This window comes from Cladophialophora yegresii (assembly GCF_000585515.1).
Source record: "Cladophialophora yegresii CBS 114405 chromosome Unknown aczIN-supercont1.1, whole genome shotgun sequence".
Lineage (NCBI taxonomy): Eukaryota > Fungi > Ascomycota > Eurotiomycetes > Chaetothyriales > Herpotrichiellaceae > Cladophialophora > Cladophialophora yegresii.
This window is the reverse complement of record NW_006913045.1, coordinates 4,219,054-4,238,055: the sequence shown is the minus strand read 5'-3', so window position 1 is coordinate 4,238,055 and position 19,002 is coordinate 4,219,054. Positions and strand designations below refer to the sequence as shown.

General features: G+C 53.5%; 6 protein-coding genes across 6 annotated transcripts; 4 read left to right on the top strand and 2 right to left on the bottom strand.

The window, feature by feature from the left end:
• Window positions 1-567: 567 nt before the first annotated feature.
• On the top strand, window positions 568-3,079 carry A1O7_01517 (elongation factor G, mitochondrial; the record flags this gene model as incomplete). Its single annotated transcript, XM_007755554.1, has 3 exons — window positions 568-785; window positions 834-945; window positions 998-3,079. 3 exons carry the CDS (start codon window positions 568-570, stop codon window positions 3,077-3,079), a joined length of 2,412 nt encoding a protein of 803 aa, XP_007753744.1.
• Window positions 3,080-5,279: 2,200 nt separating this feature from the next.
• On the bottom strand, window positions 5,280-7,417 carry A1O7_01516 (uncharacterized protein; the record flags this gene model as incomplete). Its single annotated transcript, XM_007755553.1, has 5 exons — window positions 5,280-5,346; window positions 5,411-5,934; window positions 5,991-6,908; window positions 7,015-7,128; window positions 7,181-7,417. The coding sequence occupies 5 exons, from the start codon at window positions 7,415-7,417 to the stop codon at window positions 5,280-5,282; spliced, it is 1,860 nt and encodes a 619-aa protein (XP_007753743.1).
• A 2,291-nt stretch (window positions 7,418-9,708) lies between these two features.
• A1O7_01515 (uncharacterized protein) lies at window positions 9,709-10,388 on the bottom strand (the record flags this gene model as incomplete). Its single annotated transcript, XM_007755552.1, has 2 exons — window positions 9,709-10,089; window positions 10,206-10,388. 2 exons carry the CDS (start codon window positions 10,386-10,388, stop codon window positions 9,709-9,711), a joined length of 564 nt encoding a protein of 187 aa, XP_007753742.1.
• A 906-nt stretch (window positions 10,389-11,294) lies between these two features.
• A1O7_01514 (peroxidase) lies at window positions 11,295-12,041 on the top strand (the record flags this gene model as incomplete). The annotated part of the gene is made up of 2 exons (XM_007755551.1): window positions 11,295-11,320; window positions 11,378-12,041. The coding sequence occupies 2 exons, from the start codon at window positions 11,295-11,297 to the stop codon at window positions 12,039-12,041; spliced, it is 690 nt and encodes a 229-aa protein (XP_007753741.1).
• Window positions 12,042-13,662: 1,621 nt separating this feature from the next.
• On the top strand, window positions 13,663-16,188 carry A1O7_01513 (uncharacterized protein; the record flags this gene model as incomplete). Its single annotated transcript, XM_007755550.1, has 1 exon — window positions 13,663-16,188. One exon carries the CDS (start codon window positions 13,663-13,665, stop codon window positions 16,186-16,188), a length of 2,526 nt encoding a protein of 841 aa, XP_007753740.1.
• A 645-nt stretch (window positions 16,189-16,833) lies between these two features.
• A1O7_01512 (acyl-CoA dehydrogenase) lies at window positions 16,834-18,655 on the top strand (the record flags this gene model as incomplete). The annotated part of the gene is made up of 4 exons (XM_007755549.1): window positions 16,834-16,948; window positions 17,003-17,014; window positions 17,071-17,369; window positions 17,423-18,655. 4 exons carry the CDS (start codon window positions 16,834-16,836, stop codon window positions 18,653-18,655), a joined length of 1,659 nt encoding a protein of 552 aa, XP_007753739.1.
• Between the last annotated feature and the right edge of the window lie 347 nt (window positions 18,656-19,002).

Below are 19,002 nucleotides of genomic sequence, written 5' to 3'. Positions count from 1 at the left end.
TGGTTCACTATATTGATAGCGCAAATACCGTGTACTGGCCTGCCTGATGCAGGATAGGATACGGCTGTGAGACGATGTTATCCCTGGGGCGGCCAGCATGTTTGTCGGAAGTGCTTTCGCAGTCAACTGTACTTGCGTGCGAGACGAACCCAAGGTCGTTCCATGGTTTCGCTTGATGCCCTTAGATGACCACAGCGTGACGAAGTTGGCACAGGACAAGTCTCACAGGATCTCTGCACGAGCTCTGACAAGCCTTTTGAAAGTCGGTAAGATAGAGCGCCGGAGTGTTTGTGGTCGCTCTTCCATGAGAGAATTACTCACGCGTCTCTATGGCTTTTGGGAGAGCATACCCCGTATCACTGCCGTTTTATCTGAGCCCGAAGAGACGCGTATTTAATGAAGCCCTTTTGACTAGCCAATCAAGTTTTGGATCGGTAACTCGGCCCCACCAGCGGCGGCGCGGTCGAACTGCGAAAAAAAGTTGCCCGTAGCGAGGACTCACTCGTCCCTGTAAATGAGATCGGAGGCTACATAGCCTACGGAGCAGACATCGTTCGTCCCGTCAAGATGAGTGCGGTGCGAGCTTTAGGAGGCTCTTCCAGGCTTCTTAGCACCGTCGTACGATCACAGAGCTCAGTGGCTGCGCGTCAATGGATTTGCCGGCGATGCGCGCCGACGGCTGTATTTCAGAACCTGTCCGCAGGTCGCCGGTCCCAGGCAGTGCAATGGCCGCTAGATCGCCGGTGGCAGCAAAGACGAGGTGCTGCCGCCGCTGCAGCCGCCATGTGAGATCGATGGAAATGCTTGCACAGCTTGTCGCTAACACCAGGCAGGCTCGAAGAAGCACAAGACGATCCCGACTCACTTTCGCAGGAGACCATTATTCATAACTTATCGCCCGAAGAGGCCCACCGTCTGTCAAAAGTGAGGAACATTGGCATAGCGGTGAGTTCAAGCCTTCAATTGTCTGCTTATGGGCATCTCCTGATCGCAGCAGGCGCATATTGATTCCGGAAAAACGACGGCTACCGAACGAGTTCTCTTCTACACAGGCCGAATCAACTCCATACACGAGGTCCGTGGCAAGGATGCAGTGGGCGCAAAGATGGACTCGATGGAACTCGAGAGGGAAAAAGGGATTACTATCCAGTCTGCAGCCACTTACTGCGACTGGGTCAGGAAAGAGAATGGCGTGGACGAAAAGTACCATATCAACTTGATTGACACGCCCGGTCATATCGACTTCACGATCGAGGTGGAGCGGGCCCTCCGCGTACTTGACGGTGCCGTCATGATATTATGCGCCGTGTCCGGCGTGCAGAGTCAAACCATTACCGTCGACCGACAGATGAGGAGATACAACGTCCCCCGGATCAGTTTCATCAACAAGATGGACAGAATGGGCGCAAATCCCTGGAAGCCCATTGAACAGATCAACAAGAAGCTCAAGATTGCCGCAGCTGCGGTGCAGGTTCCAATTGGTGCCGAAGATGATTTCCGTGGTTTGGTCGACCTGGTCACGATGAAAACGATGTACGCTGAAGGCGAACACGGCGAGATCATTGTCACCAAGGACGAGATTCCTGCGGAGGTCAAAGATCTAGCCGAAGAGAAAAGGGCGAAGCTCATCGAAACGCTTGCTGATGTGGACGATGAAATTGCCAACTTGTTCCTGGACGAGCAGGAGCCGACGACAGAACAGCTCAAAGCTGCCATTCGAAGAGCCACTATCTCCCTCAAGTTTACCCCCGTCTTCATGGGATCCGCCCTTGCCGACAAGTTTATCCAACCGATGCTGGACGGTGTCTGTGATTATCTGCCCAACCCATCCGAGGTCTCAAATACTGCCCTGGATCGAAGACAGAAGGAGGCTCCTGTCAAGCTCATCCCTTACAACTCGCTCCCTTTCGTTGGCTTGGCCTTCAAGCTCGAAGAATCCAACTTTGGTCAACTCACTTATATCCGCGTCTACCAAGGGAAGCTGCGGAAAGGACTGAACGTCTTCAATGCTCGCACTGACAAGAAGGTCAAAATCCCACGTATCGTGCGCATGCACTCCAACGAAATGGAAGAAGTCTCAGAAGTCGGCGCCGGAGAAATCTGCGCCGTGTTTGGAGTCGACTGCGCCTCAGGCGACACATTTACCGACGGGCAGCTCGGCTACAGCATGTCCAGCATGTACGTGCCTGAGCCCGTCATCTCGCTCAGCATCAAGCCCAAGAACAACAAGGATCTGCAAAACTTCTCCAAAGCCATTGCCCGATTTCAGCGCGAAGATCCCACTTTCCGAGTCCACTTCGACAACGAAAGTGAGCAAACTATCATCTCAGGTATGGGTGAGCTGCATCTCGAAGTTTACGTCGAACGGATGCGTCGAGAATACAAGGTTGAGTGTGAGACTGGCGCACCTCGCGTCGCTTACCGGGAGACCATCACCAAACATGTCGACTTCAACCATCTGCTGAAGAAACAAACCGGTGGTGCAGGTGATTATGCGCGCGTGGCAGGCTACATGGAACCCAAGGGCAATCTCGAGGGCAACCACTTTGAGGAGCACATCATTGGTGGCGCCATTTCCGAAAAGTTCTTGTTTGCTTGTGAGAAGGGTTTCCATCTATCGTGTGAGAAAGGCCCCTTGATCGGACACAAGGTTCTCGGCGCAACCATGGTCATCAACGACGGTGCAACTCATATGACGGATTCCAGCGAAATGGCCTTCAAGAACGCCACGCAGCAGGCCTTCCGCAAGGCATTCATCGAGGCCGAGCCCGTCGTGCTCGAGCCGCTGATGAAGACTGTTGTGACTGCCCCGACCGAGTTCCAGGGCAATGTCGTCGGCCTGCTGCAGAAACGCAACGCCACCATCACTGATACGGAAGTCGGCGTTGATGACTTCACCGTCTGGGCAGATGCGAGTCTGCAAGGCATGTTCGGGTTCAGCGGCAACCTGAGAGCTGCGACCCAGGGCAAAGGCGAATTTAGCATGGAGTTCAGCCATTATGAGCGAGCACCGATGCAATTGCAGAAGGAACTGCAGAACGAGTACCTCAAAGCACAGGCCGAGAGGAGCAAGAAATGATATTGCCTCGCTCCGGCGGCCACAATTTCGATCTGATGATGTCGGTCTGTTACGAAAGGGAGGGTACCCCGGGATTTCTGTACGCTCTCTGGGGAAGAAGCTACGAATAACATCCTTCCGATATTGGGAAGAGCGTCATGCTCACGACGCACAGCGGCTCGTTGACGCCGATCTAACAACCGCGCACAGTCGGCGTGGACAGACACGTACCAGCTGTCAAGCGGCTGGGGTGGGCGGTCCATGAAGGCAGAAGGCCCGCATGGAAGAGAATGAGTGGTGTACGAACAACCTGCGATACATCCCCTGGCGGCGAGCAAGAGTTCGTATACGGAGTACCCGCAACCAGAGTGCAACGGGCGTTTACTGTACAGACGGTCCCAAGGCCGTCGATACCTGAGCCAAAAGACCGACCTGTCCGATACCATTCATCCATGTCTTATAACCCACTCTACTCTCAAAGACGAATTATACCAGCAAATGCTAGAACGTCCCAAGTACGACGTTGCAGCAAATGAGTTTCCATGTTATCTATGGACATAAATTCAGCCTTATTGACACTCCATCTTCCATAAGCCAAGCCGTGTGTATTAATCCACGGACATGGATTCGGCCTTGTTAGCACCTGTTCTCTCACAAGCCAAGTCATGTGTGCGTATCCCTTTCGTCCCTGGACCATTCCCAAACTCCCATGTCCGCCAGCCTCGCGAGTGATCTACTGCAAACCATCCTTTCGCATGCCATGCGTGTATTGTACATCATACGTATGTGACGGCGTCACTCGCTTCGTCCCAGCCGCGCTCATCTCCCTCCATGTTGGCTGCCAACCATGAGAATGTCACCGAAGCTCCATCCCCATAGGTTGGATATCAACCTCCAGCCTACCAGGCACGGAGGCTACTTCGTATTCAGACAGCGACATATGTGCATGTATGTATGTATGTGTCTATGCAGCCTCAAGCACTGGCAAGGGACACATGACATGACACGGCATAGCCTGATCTGCCGTGATGTGACTCGCGACGTGTAAGGCTCAGGCCCTCTCTGCCTAGGTACTTACCTCCCCTTCTCATCTGGCCAGCCTCACCACCCACCCACCCACCAACCTACCTGGGTGTCCGTTTTTTCAAGAAAAGGACGTTCTTTCCACGCAACCACGGAACCAAGACACCGACCTGCTACCTAGGTCTCTATCTCGCTGGCGTACCGTACGGTGTCGGTACACTCACTGTACACGGGACACGAAATCCAGTACAGATTACATCTGTTGCGGTCATGGGCCAGCGTGTCTCCAGCGTAACCGGCGCCGAGTGACAGTAGCTTTACCCGGCGCCTTCGGGACATTCAACACAGGGTCCCTGGGTTCTGTCCTGTCGTCCGTGTCCAGCGAGTTCGCGCAGACAACTGCCATACGTATGACGACGGCCACGTCAGTGTCAGTGTCAACGGCGCCAAGCCGAGCGAGCCAGACGACCGCAGAGGCATCCTCTGCGTCCGGCACACTCGGTGTTTCGGCGTCGGGGCCGTCGCGCTAGTAGCTTCCAATATCGCCGTCATTGGGTTCTTGGTCCTCAAGAGACGGCGCCGAAAGGAATAGCCCAGTAGGGAGTACTGCCGAGGGCGTTGAAAAGCAGGCTCGCACCCGGAAACACAGCACCGCTCACGACCAGGACGCCTGCCTGTACCACGCGGAACCGGAGCTGGAGGATACAAGCACAGGAAGGCGCCAGGGTGGCACGCGCAGTCCACCAAGGAGCTGGGTGCGAATCCGACACAGGGACGGCGGGGGATCGCGGCGGAGCTAGAAGTAAGGCCGTGTGTCTCTTTCTCTGACTTACACATTAGAGTACATTCAAGGCATCGATGCCTTAAGGAAGGCTAACATTAACATGTCGAACTGTAGGGGTCGAAATCGACGAGTGGGACGCCGCACGATGCTGTGGAGATAGCGACCGGTTGACGAAGCAGAAGAATCATACGACGGGAAGCTAGTGCTGTATATATATCCTAGAGGGAAAGGGTTGGGAAGCAATGCTCACGACCGGGACCTGGACTCGGTACTTACACTCACGGCACGGCATGTTCGGGGGGCGGCGGCGATTGCACTGCTCGATTGATCATACAAGCGAGAAAAGGGAAATTGCCGAGGAATATGGTCATCACGTTGTTCATACGACCGTATGCTTGTCATCTACTCGACTGCTCAGATGTCCTTCTTGATCAGGTCAGCCCCCTTCTCAGCCACAGCATAAGTAGTCGCCATGATGTTCCTGTCGAAAAACCACCATTAGCATATCGCGCTCGCGCCGAGAAAGAAAGCAATCGCCGACTTACCCAGAAATATGACCGGGGAAGATACTCGCGTCTACGACCCTCAAGCCCTTGACACCCTTGACCTTTAGATCGTTGTCCACCACCTCTCCTAGCGCGCACGTCCCTATCAAATGATACTGCGTACTGATATGATTCTTGACATAGTCGATTCTCGCCTCCTCGGTCTCCAATCCCTTGCCCTCGGGCGGTAACTCTCGTTGCGCAAGACTCTTGGCCAGAAGTGGGTGTTGGGCCACCTTTTCCATCCATTTCATGCCCGCGGCGAGGATCTTGGCGTCGACTTCGTTACGGAAATAGCCCGGGTCGATTGCCGGGGCTGCGAGCGGGTCAGACGATTTGATGTGCACGGTGCCGCGCGAGAGGGGATGTTCCAGACACATCAAAAGGGAGAGTTGTTGTTTCCCCTTGGGTGGGGCACCGAAGAATTGCGTCTGGTCGGATCCCTTGGCAACGTCGAGGCGGCAGGGGATGCAGAACGTTTGCAGATTGGCGAATGTTGGGTCGCGGAGTTGGTCGACGATGACCTCGATCACATCTTGTCAATCAGGGCGACAGATAAATGCAGGCTCTGAGTACTCACTTTTTCCTGTGCCTTCTCAAAGTCCGTCTTCGCCAGCGACTTTTGCCCGATCTCCTTGATCGTGGCTTCCAGCTCTTCGGGAGATGCCACGGATGCATACGACACGAAACCCATCATCATGCCAGGGCTGGCGTACGGCCCTTTCTGCGTCTTCTGGTACACATCCTGTTGCATTTTATTGAATTCTTCGTCGTGGAGAGCATCCATTGAGTCGATACCAGGCTTCAAGTCGTAGAGAAGTCCGCCGAGGACGTGGTCCTGGAAGTTCGCACCCACGCTTTTGTTCTCCACGACACATTCAACTCCAGCGGCCTTCAAGACCTCGGGGTCGCCAATCCCGGAAAGCTCGAGTAATTGCGGGCTCTGGATGACTCCAGCAGACAAAATAACTTCCCTTGTCGCCTGCACGGTATACTTCTTTCCCTTGTGCACGAATTCCACGCCCGTAGCTTTGGTCCCATCTAAAATAATCTTTGTAGCTTGCGCCTCAGTCAAAACTTTCAGATTCTTCCTCCCAAGATTCGGTCTCAGATAACCTGTGGCCGCGTAGCTCCTCTTTCCGGGTTCGTCGGTTCTGTTGACGGCACCTAGACTGGAAAAGAACCCTAGATGGTCGCCGCTCCACCCGTCACTTATGGTCTTTTGTGTGCCCGTGACTTCGTGCGCGGCCTTGGCAAAATCGACCTCAAGGGGCATGTACCAGTCATTGAAGGACGTGTGAATGGGGCCCGATGTGCCATGGAACTTGTCACCACCAGCAATGGGCATGAACTGGGGATCGTCATGTAGCTCGGTCTTGTCCAAGGTTTGCGATTTCACGAAGTAGGGTGCCAGACCCTCCCAGCCCCAACCAGGATTGCCAATTGATTCCCAGCCGCGGTCGAAGCAATTTCTGCTCGGTCTCACGTACATGAGATACTATGATGAGTTGGTTGTCAAATTCGCCGACTTCGTTGTGATCGTGATAGTGGCCGGACCCGGGCCCCTTGGAGGATTGATGAGATGAATTAAGTGATGAACTCACATTGATACCAGAACTGCCACCGAGGATTTTGCCCCGGGGCATCGAGTATATCTTATTGCCAGCATTGGGTTGCGGGATGGAGGTCATACACCAATCATACTGGGGACGGCCGATCTAGACTTTGTCAAAATATGGCTCGCACGAAACGCTAGACGTTTTGGCCCACCATAGTAGGGTAGAGAGACGGGGTTGATACACTCGGGTCATCCATGCGGTTCTCTCCGGCTTCCAAAACAGCCACGGAGATGTTTGGATCCTCAGTCAGTCGAGCAGCAACGACAAGGCCGGCCGTGCCACCACCCACTACGACAAAGTCGTATTGTCGAGAAGTGAAGTCCTCGACAGAGCAAAGTGCACTAGAGGTGCCATTGACGTGGCCGTTAACGCCGTTCGTGACGGACATATTGGCTTGATGGCTGTTCTTCGATCACCGGTTCGATGGAAGTGAAATCAGCACGAAATTCAACAGACGAGCGTCCTACCAAAAGGCATATCGATCGGAGATACATCTGATGTCCATCTGGATACTATACCTTGTCGGCCTTCCCCCGCATAACGCCGCTGGACGTGATCAGCCCGAGGACCAAATTTTGCGGGGTGCAGCCAATCGCTAGGATCCGGGGTTGTCTCCATGTCGACCGAGCAATGAAACACAGAGGAGGAGAGGCCTGCGGACCTTATCTTCGGGTCATCATTTCGGAGTCATGGATTCCAATTCGTTTCTTCACGGGAGTGTGCCCACGGCGGAGCATCCTGCAATATCGGAAGCGGTGGTACAGCAGCGTGAGCAGGCCAAGCTGCAGGCTTCCCCTTGCGGAAAGAACAAAACGTCAACCAAACAGCAAGGATGCCGAGGTAAAGTGAACAGCGCTGATATGCACAATGAACAATGATGCCTGAGAAATTGTGATATTGTGGCCATATGAAAGTGAGGTGCTGGTAACAGTGAAGTGAAAGTTGTGATGCGTGCTGAAGTGCATGTGTGTGTGCCGAGAAAGCGCAACAGAGACTGTGAACTCCATATTTGCATGACTTGGTATGTCCTTCATACTGTGCTTCTTTGTCGACCTCGACTGAAGATGAGAACACAAGCGTTCCGACATCCGCGGAGTAGGTTGCTGGACATTTCTGTGGGAGCCAAAAATAGGGAAAGGGGTTCCAGTTGCGTGTTGCTGAGAAGAAAAGAATTTTCACGTGAGCTTGAGGCTGGCTGTTGAGACTTGATCGAAAAGGGCTAGCACATGCGAGACGTGGATCCTGCCGATGTCACTGTCTCGAACGGCACTGCCTCCCTGTTTCGTTTCGGTAGCCGAATGTTTGCTGTAAGCAGCTTCAATCATCCAGTCACAGCACGCGTCCTTGCGATTATGGAGTACTTACTCACTTTGTCTGACTAGAAAGACTTGCCCTATTCGATGTCTTCGATCTTGTTACATCGAAGGCTACTCGGGCTGCTTTTCGGCGGCGGTGGCTCCCTCAAGCATTGATGGAGGCGTTCAACCTCTTCAGCTGAACGGACCAGCTAATTCACGAAAATGCACAAGAGTGGCTTTCTTATTTTGAACAGTGGAAGCGCAGCCAATGCCTTTGGCCTGATTTGGCAGTACGTGCAGAACATGTGCATGAAGCGCTGGTCTTTTTGTCCTGTGCAATGCCAGTTTGGACAATTCAGATGTCCACCTTTCTTCTCGGCAACGCAATGCGCGTTTCAGCCTGCATTGCACATATCCACTGCCACTGTCATGCTGCCAGCAACACGAACCACAGTACGGAGTACGCAGTACCTGGACTTCAGCATGGAGGACTATGTATATCTCCTCATCGGTCGGAGTGCTGATCACTTCTCTATTCTGGCTCTTGTGTTATCTTGAATTCACCACTGCATTGTGGCTCGATCGTTCGAACATCTCTGATTGTGCCCTATTACCACTCACCTTCCTTGCTCAAGCTGTCATTTCTCAGGTTCAGCACACAGTTTCCCATCCACGTCCGAGCCCGACTTATTCCTGGTCACCGGAACCCTCGGCTCTACGCACAATTTCAGTCCATCCGCACAATTGACTTATTCAGCGCATCCCACCTCAGAGAATACACGTCATTCGTTCCACCTACACGAGCCTTATAATACTTCAGCAGAGATATTTGACCAAGCGGATTCGTCACCACAAATTCTCTATCTTCAGCCAACTGCTCTCACCAACCGAGTTCAAGCTCCAAGCCAGACCAGCATGTCTCACTACAAGACCTCCAATCGGTACTATGCCGAGTACGAACGAGCACTCGAGAAAGCACTTGAGCGACCCAAATCAACACCACCGTCTACCGCTTCGTCACGAACGTCATCCGCCACCTCACTTCAACCAACGTCCCCCGTTGCAGAGTGGTGCCATCAAATGCACATGATTCAGGACCGGAAATACCAGTGGTGTGAAGGTTGCTATCCCCGGCCACCACCACCACCATCCAACATGAAACTGCCCTCGCAGAGGGTCTTGCAACAATCAAGGAGGACGAAAGAACCTGGCCACGCGTATCAATAGACTTTCGTCCGGCATGAGATAACGGCTCCAAATATTTGCTTAAGCTTAGCAAGGTGTTGGCGGCGTTTCGAGACAGCGATAGGCTTCGAGATCTCATTTAGATTTCAGACAAGAGCTTGACGATTTAATGAACATTCTTTTGTACAATCATGGTTTAGGTAGAGAAACCTTCTGCTTTCTGCCACGAACTGCCATTCATGGTCCTCGTGTTTGCAGCCTTCAGCTTCTCAATCTGGTCTTTGAATCGCTGCTCAAATGCTTCCTGCTTGAAGACCTGTATGCATGTTAGGACACCACTTCTAACTCTGTAGGGTTTCTTGTACACATGTACTTTCGTGGCATCAAGTGCGCTCGGCTGCCCCATCTCGGGGTCAGCTCCAGCATCCAAAAGGATACCGATGACTTCCGGCTCGTTCTTGAATACGACGCCTGCCAGAATCGACTGCCCCCTATCATTCAACCGGTTGGGGTCGGCGCCATGTTTTACCAACAGCGAGGCCAACGGCGCGTGGCCGTGGTAAGATGCAAGCATAAGCTGAGCAAGTTAGCCACACCACTAGACGGAGGAGTCACATCTCAGTCTGAGGAGATCTTCTGCTAGGATGCATACAACCATTGCCGCGCGCTACCGCCGCAAGGGGAGGAACTCACCAGGGTATCACCCTTGTCATTGGTCAGGTTTGCCGGCAAACCACGTGGCAGAGCCTGCTCAAAGATCTCTATCTGACCTGACCTGGCCGCATCAAAGAATCTTCTGGCTAGAGCGACTGCCTCGGGTGGGAGTCCGTCTGCTGATTGTGAGACAGCTTCTTCAACAGGCGGCGCAGAGTCCATTGCCGCGCTCAATGAGGACTGTGTATGCTGTTACTGACAATGGATGTCGGTTTGGAGGCGCGTGGCCAGTATATCTGTCCGATCTAGAATTCTCTACACAGTACTCCGTAGATCCGGGAAATGTAGAGCAGGGCGCACCGGTGATTAATCAGGATGACGTCGAAGCCTGCTCGTTTCAACGCACTTGCTGACAATATCGATCCGTCAACGCGCACATACCTACCTAATGTTCGAGCGAGTTACAGTGTCGGGCTTTCCGAGCCTAGCTTATAGCAGGGCCATGAGAAGCAGGGCGAAGCCCTCTCGGAAAGTGATTTTTTACCAAGCACCAGCAAGTAACATGGAGCATGATAATTAGAGGCGCTGATCGTATCCACGCGTTGCAGCCTTCCACGTGAATCTCAAGGCTGAAGGCGCCAAGCCGCTGTGGTTGATTAGGGATAGCGCCCTTCCGATTGCGTGCTCAAGGATATCGCTGATTGTCTGCAATGAGCATGGGTGGGACCTTGCCTTCCGCCACTCACTTGCTCCTGCGTCGAAGAGCTCTTCCCATGGGCGACCCGTGGGCGGCACCACCAACCTTGCTACTGCTGATGCCATAAGAGCTGGAGCATGCATCATGAGGGGCACGCCATCAGCACGACTTTTGCTGGTCCCTTGCCCCTCACTGGGTTGCAGGGATTTGTCCGACAAAGGCGCGAGTGTTGTGGTTGAAGAAAAAGATTTGTCGTCGCCATATGATCCCAGATTTCTTCGCGGGACTTCTTTTTGCGACTGACATTCAAGTGATCACCTATATAACCACGCTATCATTGCTGATTCAGATCCTCGTTGTTCTTCTACTCTGCCCCTCACAGGATACTAGTTCTCACAGTTTAAGACACGCAATACAACACAACAGTCAAAATGGGTTCTACTGATCGTCCTGAACCGTGAGTGAATTCCATAGCGTTCAACGGCGCGCATTACTGACAAATCGCTGTAACTAGTCTACGGCTGGGTTCAATTGCCCCCAACTTTCAAGCCGAGACCACCAAAGGCCCCATTGACTTCCACGAGTTCATCGGCAACAACTGGGTCGTCCTGTTCTCCCACCCCGAGGATTTCACCCCCGTCTGCACCACCGAGCTGGGAGCGTTTGCCAAATTGGAACCCGAGTTTACAAGAAGAGGCGTCAAGTTGATCGGTCTTTCAGCAAACACCATCGACAGCCATGGACAGTGGATTGCAGACATCAATGAGATAAGCGGCAGCAATTTACAATTTCCTATAATCGGCGACAAGCAGAGACAAGTTGCGCTGTTGTACGACATGTTGGACAAGCAAGACGCCACCAATGTTGACGAGAAGGGCATCGCGTTTACCATCCGATCGGTCTTCGTCATCGACCCCAAGAAGACTATCCGCACCATTCTCTCCTACCCTGCCTCGACTGGTCGCAACACGGCTGAAGTCCTCCGAATCGTCGACTCTCTGCAGACCGGCGACAAGCACAAGGTCACCACTCCCATCAACTGGGTTCCAGGTGATGACGTGATTGTCCACCCGAGCGTCAAGACCGAGCAGGCGAAGGATATCTTCCCGGACATGAAGATCATCAAGCCGTACCTGCGAACGACACCCTTGCCCAAGGACAAGACCAGCGCTGCTTGAATGACAGTGACGGGAATTTGATGAACGTCGGGTTATATTTCCAGAACATGGAAACCGTTCCCACCTAGATAGCTCGCACCTCGAGATACTATGGAAAATAGCTTGCCATGGATTGATTTCACTTCCTTTGAGGCACGCGACTGGTCGCGGAGTACGTGATATTGCACGGCGCGTATATTGCTATTCGAGCGCGTGCAATGCGGGTCTCTATTGGCATTGAACTCGGGCCATCGTGCATAAGTCACAGATCGCCTTTCTGCGTCATGTGCTGCCACCAGATCTTACGGAAACGACAACGACAGCATCTGTTCAACCCTTGACCCTGGTCTCCGAGGGACCTGACTTCGGAGAAGGAAGCAGAAGATTCGTCCGTGCCATTGGCTAAGGGATCTTTTTAACGCGTGCTAGAAGCCGGCTTGGCGTTCGACGCGCTCCACCGCCGCCGCCATGCTAAGTGACTCGCAGGTCATCTAGACTTTCGCGGCACAATCCTCGCTACACAGTCCCATATCTCATATCAGAAGCCTCCTAAGCTCACCAACAGTGTCGTACAATTCTTCTATCACTTGCCCTTTCAACGCAGGCTCGGGAGACCGGTGCGGGACGCTCTGTACCCGATCAGTTGTTGTCGCGTTTCCGCCCGACAGATTTCTTCAAGCGCCCCTTTTCTTTTGACGTCGGCTGAAGTGACACGGGGAGAGAACAACCCTTCACGAAAACAGTGACATCCCGAGACAACTTCTTTGTCCTCTCGGTAAGTGACTTGCTCGATGACCCCCAGCTTGCATTGGCGCTTGACGACGCTTTGGGTACCCGATTCTGATCTTACCTGTTGGACCGCTCGCCGTGGGCCAGCGAGCGAACTCGTGTTCATTCCCTCTACACCATCGCCGTAAGATTTGAAGGGTGGGACCATGTGATCATGCTACTTTGCAGGCTCTGTCATTTTGTATCTCTTGTGCTTTCGTGTGCACATTCTGCATCATTGTACTCGTTATCATTTCTTATCCCTTCCGTCTGTCTTGAAAACGAGCTGACCATGATGGCTAGATTTCGACGGAAAAGTTCTGGGAGGCAAGGCTCTATACCGTGGACGTACAGCAAGCGGTTCTTGACTTCGCATCTTGACCCACCATCACCGGAAGAACACGATTGGCCGCCTACTCCGCCTTCGACCACAGAAAGCGACTCGTCGTCAATTACACCTAGTGTTTTTTCGAATTGGCACGATCCCTCCTCGCTTTCCTTGATAGCGCAGTGTACAGCTAGCAGCCTCAAGCGGCGACATGTACCCATCGACATCTCGGAGTACCGATTGACAAAATTACCTGTGCACGAGTCTGTGCCAAACCCGGCCACGAAGTTTCCGACCTCAACACGATTGCCACGATATGTACCCATAATCATCCCGGATTTTGCGCAGCCATCGGTGACCAGAGAGTTTGACCGTGCTGTCTCGGGATCCGACCCACGGACGGTCCAAGCGACTGATTCGTCACCAACGACACCGACCTTGACGGACTGTGCCAAGAGATTGAGAGGCTCGAATGAAGCTGATAGTTTTACTACATCGACGCAACCACTTACGGAAAAGAGTACTACGCCGCTTCTGCAGATAGAAATGAACAACAGCGAGGTCAGCCTCGTTGCGTCAGAGGCAAGCCATGAGAGCGCCCCAGGCTTGAATCAGCCAGTCAATGGTGTGGGGGTTAGTATTGGCATACCTTCTTCAGCCACCCAGCAAAGCTCTGCTCCCACTAATTTATCTGGGTTGGTTTGCAATGTGCATAGAACCACTGGTGAAGAACCCCATGCATTGGTGGGAGCAACCACGACGATCCTGGGCGACAAATTATACGTCTTTGGCGGGCGCATTCACTCGAGGACGAAACCGCAGTTGACTTCGGATCTGTATGAACTGGACCTCATCCGCCGACATTGGACCCGGCTTGAAGCACTCGGGGATTTACCACCACCTCGATACTTCCACAGTGTCTGCGCTCTTGGAGATTCGAAATTGGTGTGCTATGGCGGCATGTCCCCCGCTACACACGCCAGGAACGGTGTCAACGGCCAAGTTGCCAAGTCAGCTGCTGAGGGACAGCCTGAGGTCGTCGTCATGTCCGACATACATGTCTTCGATGTGCCGACAAAGAAATGGACGCTGATATCCACGTCTGAGAATCCTCAGGGGAGATACGCCCACTGTGCAGCCATACTTCCATCCTCGGCCGCATTCACCTCGGCTAACGCGCCGCTCTCGGCCATCCAGCACAATCCCCCATCGGCAGATCCTCATTCGGGTACATTAGGCGTACAGCTAGATGGAACTGGAGGTGCGGAAATGGTTGTGGTGGGTGGTCAGGATAGCAACAACAACTACATTGAACAAATCAGTGTCTTCAACCTCCGAAGTCTGAAATGGACCAACACAACTGCGTGGGATCGCAAGTGCGGCGCATACAAAAGCATGGTATCGCCTATGACAGGCCTGTCGGCCGACTTGATTGGACGCGGTATCCCGTTGAACGATCCACAAGTGCAGAGAGCAACTTCACGAGCTGGGACTTCTATGCTGATATATTCCAACTACAACTTCTTGGATGTCAAGCTGGAGCTGCAGATCAGGTTACCTGACGGTTCGATGGTCGAGAAGCCTATGACAGGCTCAGTGTCCCCGCCTGGGCTGCGATTCCCGAATGGAGGCATCATTGACGGCCATTTCGTGGTGAGTGGGACTTATTTGACATCTTCCAAACACGAGTATGCTTTATGGGCGCTTGATCTAAAGACCTTGACATGGGCGCGCATTGACACCCATGGGTCTATCTTCTCCCAAGGCAGCTGGAACCGGGGCATTTTGTGGAACCGAAGGAATACATTTGTTATCCTTGGCCATCGGAAGCGGAGTCTGGTTGATGACTACAACCATAGGAGGATCAATTTCAGCCACGTCTGCATGGTCGAGTTGGAAGCATTCGGACTTTATGACAATCCGAGGCGAGAGGCTGCTAGTTCAGGCTATGTGTCAGTCTCTGCTCCAGCTGTTCCACCGTCCATGCAAACAGGTGGTGTGAGTGTGACTGCTGGAGGCCGACCACTCAATCATACTGCTGAGCAGCTGGGTCAGGCAGCGCTGGCGCTGGCGGAACTATCTGACATGGATATTGTGGCGCTGGGCGGCGAGAAGATTCCGTGCAATTCGTACCTTCTTTCCAGGCGGTGGGGGCCGTTTTTCAATCAACTTCTGGTCGAGTCGGCAATGGATCACGACGCCGCGACCAGTCTGTCGGACGGAACAACACTACGGCCCAGCATACGGACGCAACATAGTCGCAATTCTGCTCTAACGATAACTCCAGCTGTGGCGAACGGGCTGTCCACTTCAACGTCCACAGGTGACGGAATCCTCGACCCGCAGCGTTCATTAAGTCGCTCCGCAACCAGAACACTCGCGGAGGAGCCCAATACGACGAACCTACCTCCTTCGGGTCGACCAAGGTCCTTATACTTACCTCATATGGCACCGACGATCCACTTGCTGCTACATTTTTTGTACACATCTTCCTTACCCCAGGCCGGTTCACCGATGTGTACGCCGCATACGCTGTGCTCACTGTTGCAAATGGCGAGGCCTTACCAGATTGATGGACTTCTGGAAGCAACAGTTGAGCGGTTGCACGAGGTCCTGGATGGGCGCAACTCAGCAGCGGTTTTCAATGCAGCGGCCATGGCAGCAGGGGGTGGTCGAGGCCTTCAAGGCACCGCAGTGGGTGCGTTGGCCCGGATGGGTCGGCGGGAAAGTGAGGCAACAACCATAGCGGAGTCGCTGTCCAACAAGGTTGCCGGACTCAAACTTGCCACCAATTACGAAGAAGCTGGCAGGAAGAAAGGCCATGCCAAGACAAGTTCAATGGACTCGGCGTCGACGGCGACTTCTGCCTCGACGTCTACTGACATGTCGCATACGGACACGGAGAACTCGGCGTCTAATGACAATGGCGATCCGAGCGGGAAAGGGGAAAGAGATTCGCGAGAAATCTGGACGGGCGATCTCAGCTCGGTGATTGGGCTACAGAAACGCGGATTGAGAGGGTTGATGGAAGGACGACGGTTGAGAGAGAAGGCGAATACGGGCGGTGAATAGAGTTGACAGGAAGCAGCGCGCTTACTGTCCACTGCAGCCCCGAAAACACACTATTCAATACACAGTACGGAGTAGTTAAGCTGCGATTGCACACAGTAGATGGCAGCTCACAAGAACAGAATCCCCCGCAAGCACGTGCTCGTCCACTCAGACCTGAATCTGCGTGGTTTGCATGTGATCCTGTGGTGACCTCGTGCCCAGTACGAATGGGAATCGACGGCAATATGTAAGATGCCTCGGCACGTTTTAAAAGTGGCATTTGTCTGAATCGCGAGGAACATCATCTGACCCTCGACAACGAATAACAAACCAAGCATTACGCCTTTGCTCATTGGGCCCGGCGTCATCGAGCGTCCGGAGTCTCCAGTTTCGTCTTGTTCTGGGGAGAAGCGTGACCCGAGATTATGTGCCTGGCATGGCGGATGGATGCGTTGCCAGCTGGCATGTGAAAGCCTCTCAATCTGAGGTTTGACGTCGGTGTTGCAACGCTGCATTCCTCTCACGTTCTCTTCCTCTTGTCCTTCGACAGAGCCTACATCGGGTTCGTTCTCTTACCTTCGCTAGTACTCGCTTCTGGCTGTCTGAGTCCACTCGTCGACCGCGTAACTGCCCTTCATTCTTAGACTTCCAGTTCCCAGGATCGCAATGTCCAAACGTCTTTCGGCTGCCGATGTGGCATCTCACAACAAATCAGACAACCTCTACATTATCGTCGACGAGGATGTCTACGATCTGACCAAGTTCCAGGACGAGCATCCAGGTATGTCTGGCATCGATCCGCATGCTCCGGAACACGTATACTGACACTGCGCAGGTGGAAAAAAGAGTGAGCTGTGGCCTGCACTCAAGACCGTATTAGCCCTCTCTAACGTCGCCGTGTAGTCCTCCAACGTGTGGCCGGCAAGGATGCCTCGAAACAGTTCTGGAAATACCACAATGAGGGCATCCTCAAGAAATACAAAGCGAAGTTGCAGGTTGGGTCGTTAGACACCAAGAAGGTTGAGGCACCGCCGACTCCTCCAGCCACTCCTCCACCGGAAAAGCAGGAAACGAAGGTACAGCCGCAAGCGGAGCCCGGCACTGTTGCGCCCGCGCCTGGGCCGTCCGCCGCGGAAGAGGTCGAGGCAATGGACCCCTTTGGTTCTCTGATTCCGTTCGGCGACCCGAGTTGGTATCAAGGTGTAAGTACAGCATACGCACGTAGCTGTGCCTTTCGATCTAAACCGCTACCTAGTACCATTCACCTTACTACAACGAAACGCACGCTGCTCTCCGCGCCGAAGTCCGAGAATGGGTCGAGAGCGAGCTCGAACCCTACGTGACGGAATGGGACGAGGGCAAGAAAGTCCCTGATAATATCTACAAGCAGCTGGGCGAGCGGGGCTATCTTGCTGGTCTGTTGGGCGTCAAATACCCCACGCATCTAACAAAGAACACGGTCAAGAGCGTACCTCCCGAGAAATGGGACCTCTTCCATGAGATGCTCTTCACGGACGAGCTGTCACGGACTGGCTCCGGCGGCCTGGTCTGGAACTTGCTCGGAGGTTTCGGAATTGGTTGCCCGCCACTTATCAAGTACGGCAAGAAGGAACTCGTCAATCGCATCTTGCCGGGCATTCTCTCTGGAGACAAGAGAATTTGCTTGGCCATTACTGAACCCGATGCCGGCTCCGACGTGGCCAACCTGACCTGCGAGGCAAAGCTATCGGAAGACGGCAAGCACTACATCGTCAACGGGGAGAAAAAGTGGATCACCAACGGCATCTGGTGCGACTATTTCACCACCGCCGTGAGGACTGGTGGCCCCGGTATGGGTGGCATCAGCCTGTTGTTGATTGAGCGGACCGAGGGCGTCAGCACGCGCCGGATGGACTGCCAAGGTGTCTGGAGCAGCGGAACCACATACATCACCTTTGAGGATGTCAAGGTGCCAGTAGAGAACGTGCTCGGCAAGGTCAACAAGGGATTCCAGGTCATCATGACCAACTTCAACCACGAGCGAATCGGCATTATCATCCAGTGCCTGCGCTTCTCTCGCGTCTGCTTTGAAGAAAGCGTCAAGTATGCGTCGAAACGACAGACATTCGGCCAGAAACTCATCAACCACCCTGTGATACGCATGAAGCTAGCGCACATGGCTCGTCAAATCGAAGCAAGCTACAACTGGCTGGAGAACATTATCTACCAGTGTCAGCGTATGAGCGAGACTGAAGCAATGCTGAGATTAGGCGGTGCCATTGCCGGTCTCAAGGCTCAAGCTACCACTACGTTTGAGTTCTGCACCAAGGAGGCCGCCCAGGTCTTCGGTGGTCTGGCTTACTCGAGAGGAGGCCAGGGTGGAAAGATCGAGCGGCTGTACCGTGATACTCTGGCTTATAAGATTCCTGGCGGCAGCGAGGAGATCATGCTCGATCTCAGTATGCGGCAGAGTCTCAAGGTGCACAAGGCGCTGGGGATGAAGCTGTAGAGTGTGTGCGCCTCAACACGTAGAAAGTATTAGTGAGTGCAAGCATCGATCCACTCATGGCTATCGGTAAATATAGCAGGATATTTTGGGTTGCGATCAGTCTGAATGTACGGTGTACCTCGTACGACAATGGCCGTCTACTTTGTGCTTCGCTTTGCTTCTGCGACGCCTCCCAGGTTCCTCCTGGGCTGACGACACCAACGATGGACGTTGGCCGTGACGCATGATGCTCGTGGTGGATGCCCGGCTCAAACAAGCCGTATCCTGGTTGGCAGCGTTTCAGGCGGGGTTCCCAGAACCGCTTTCAAGCTTTGCCGTCATGCAGGTACGTCACCAACCGACCAACG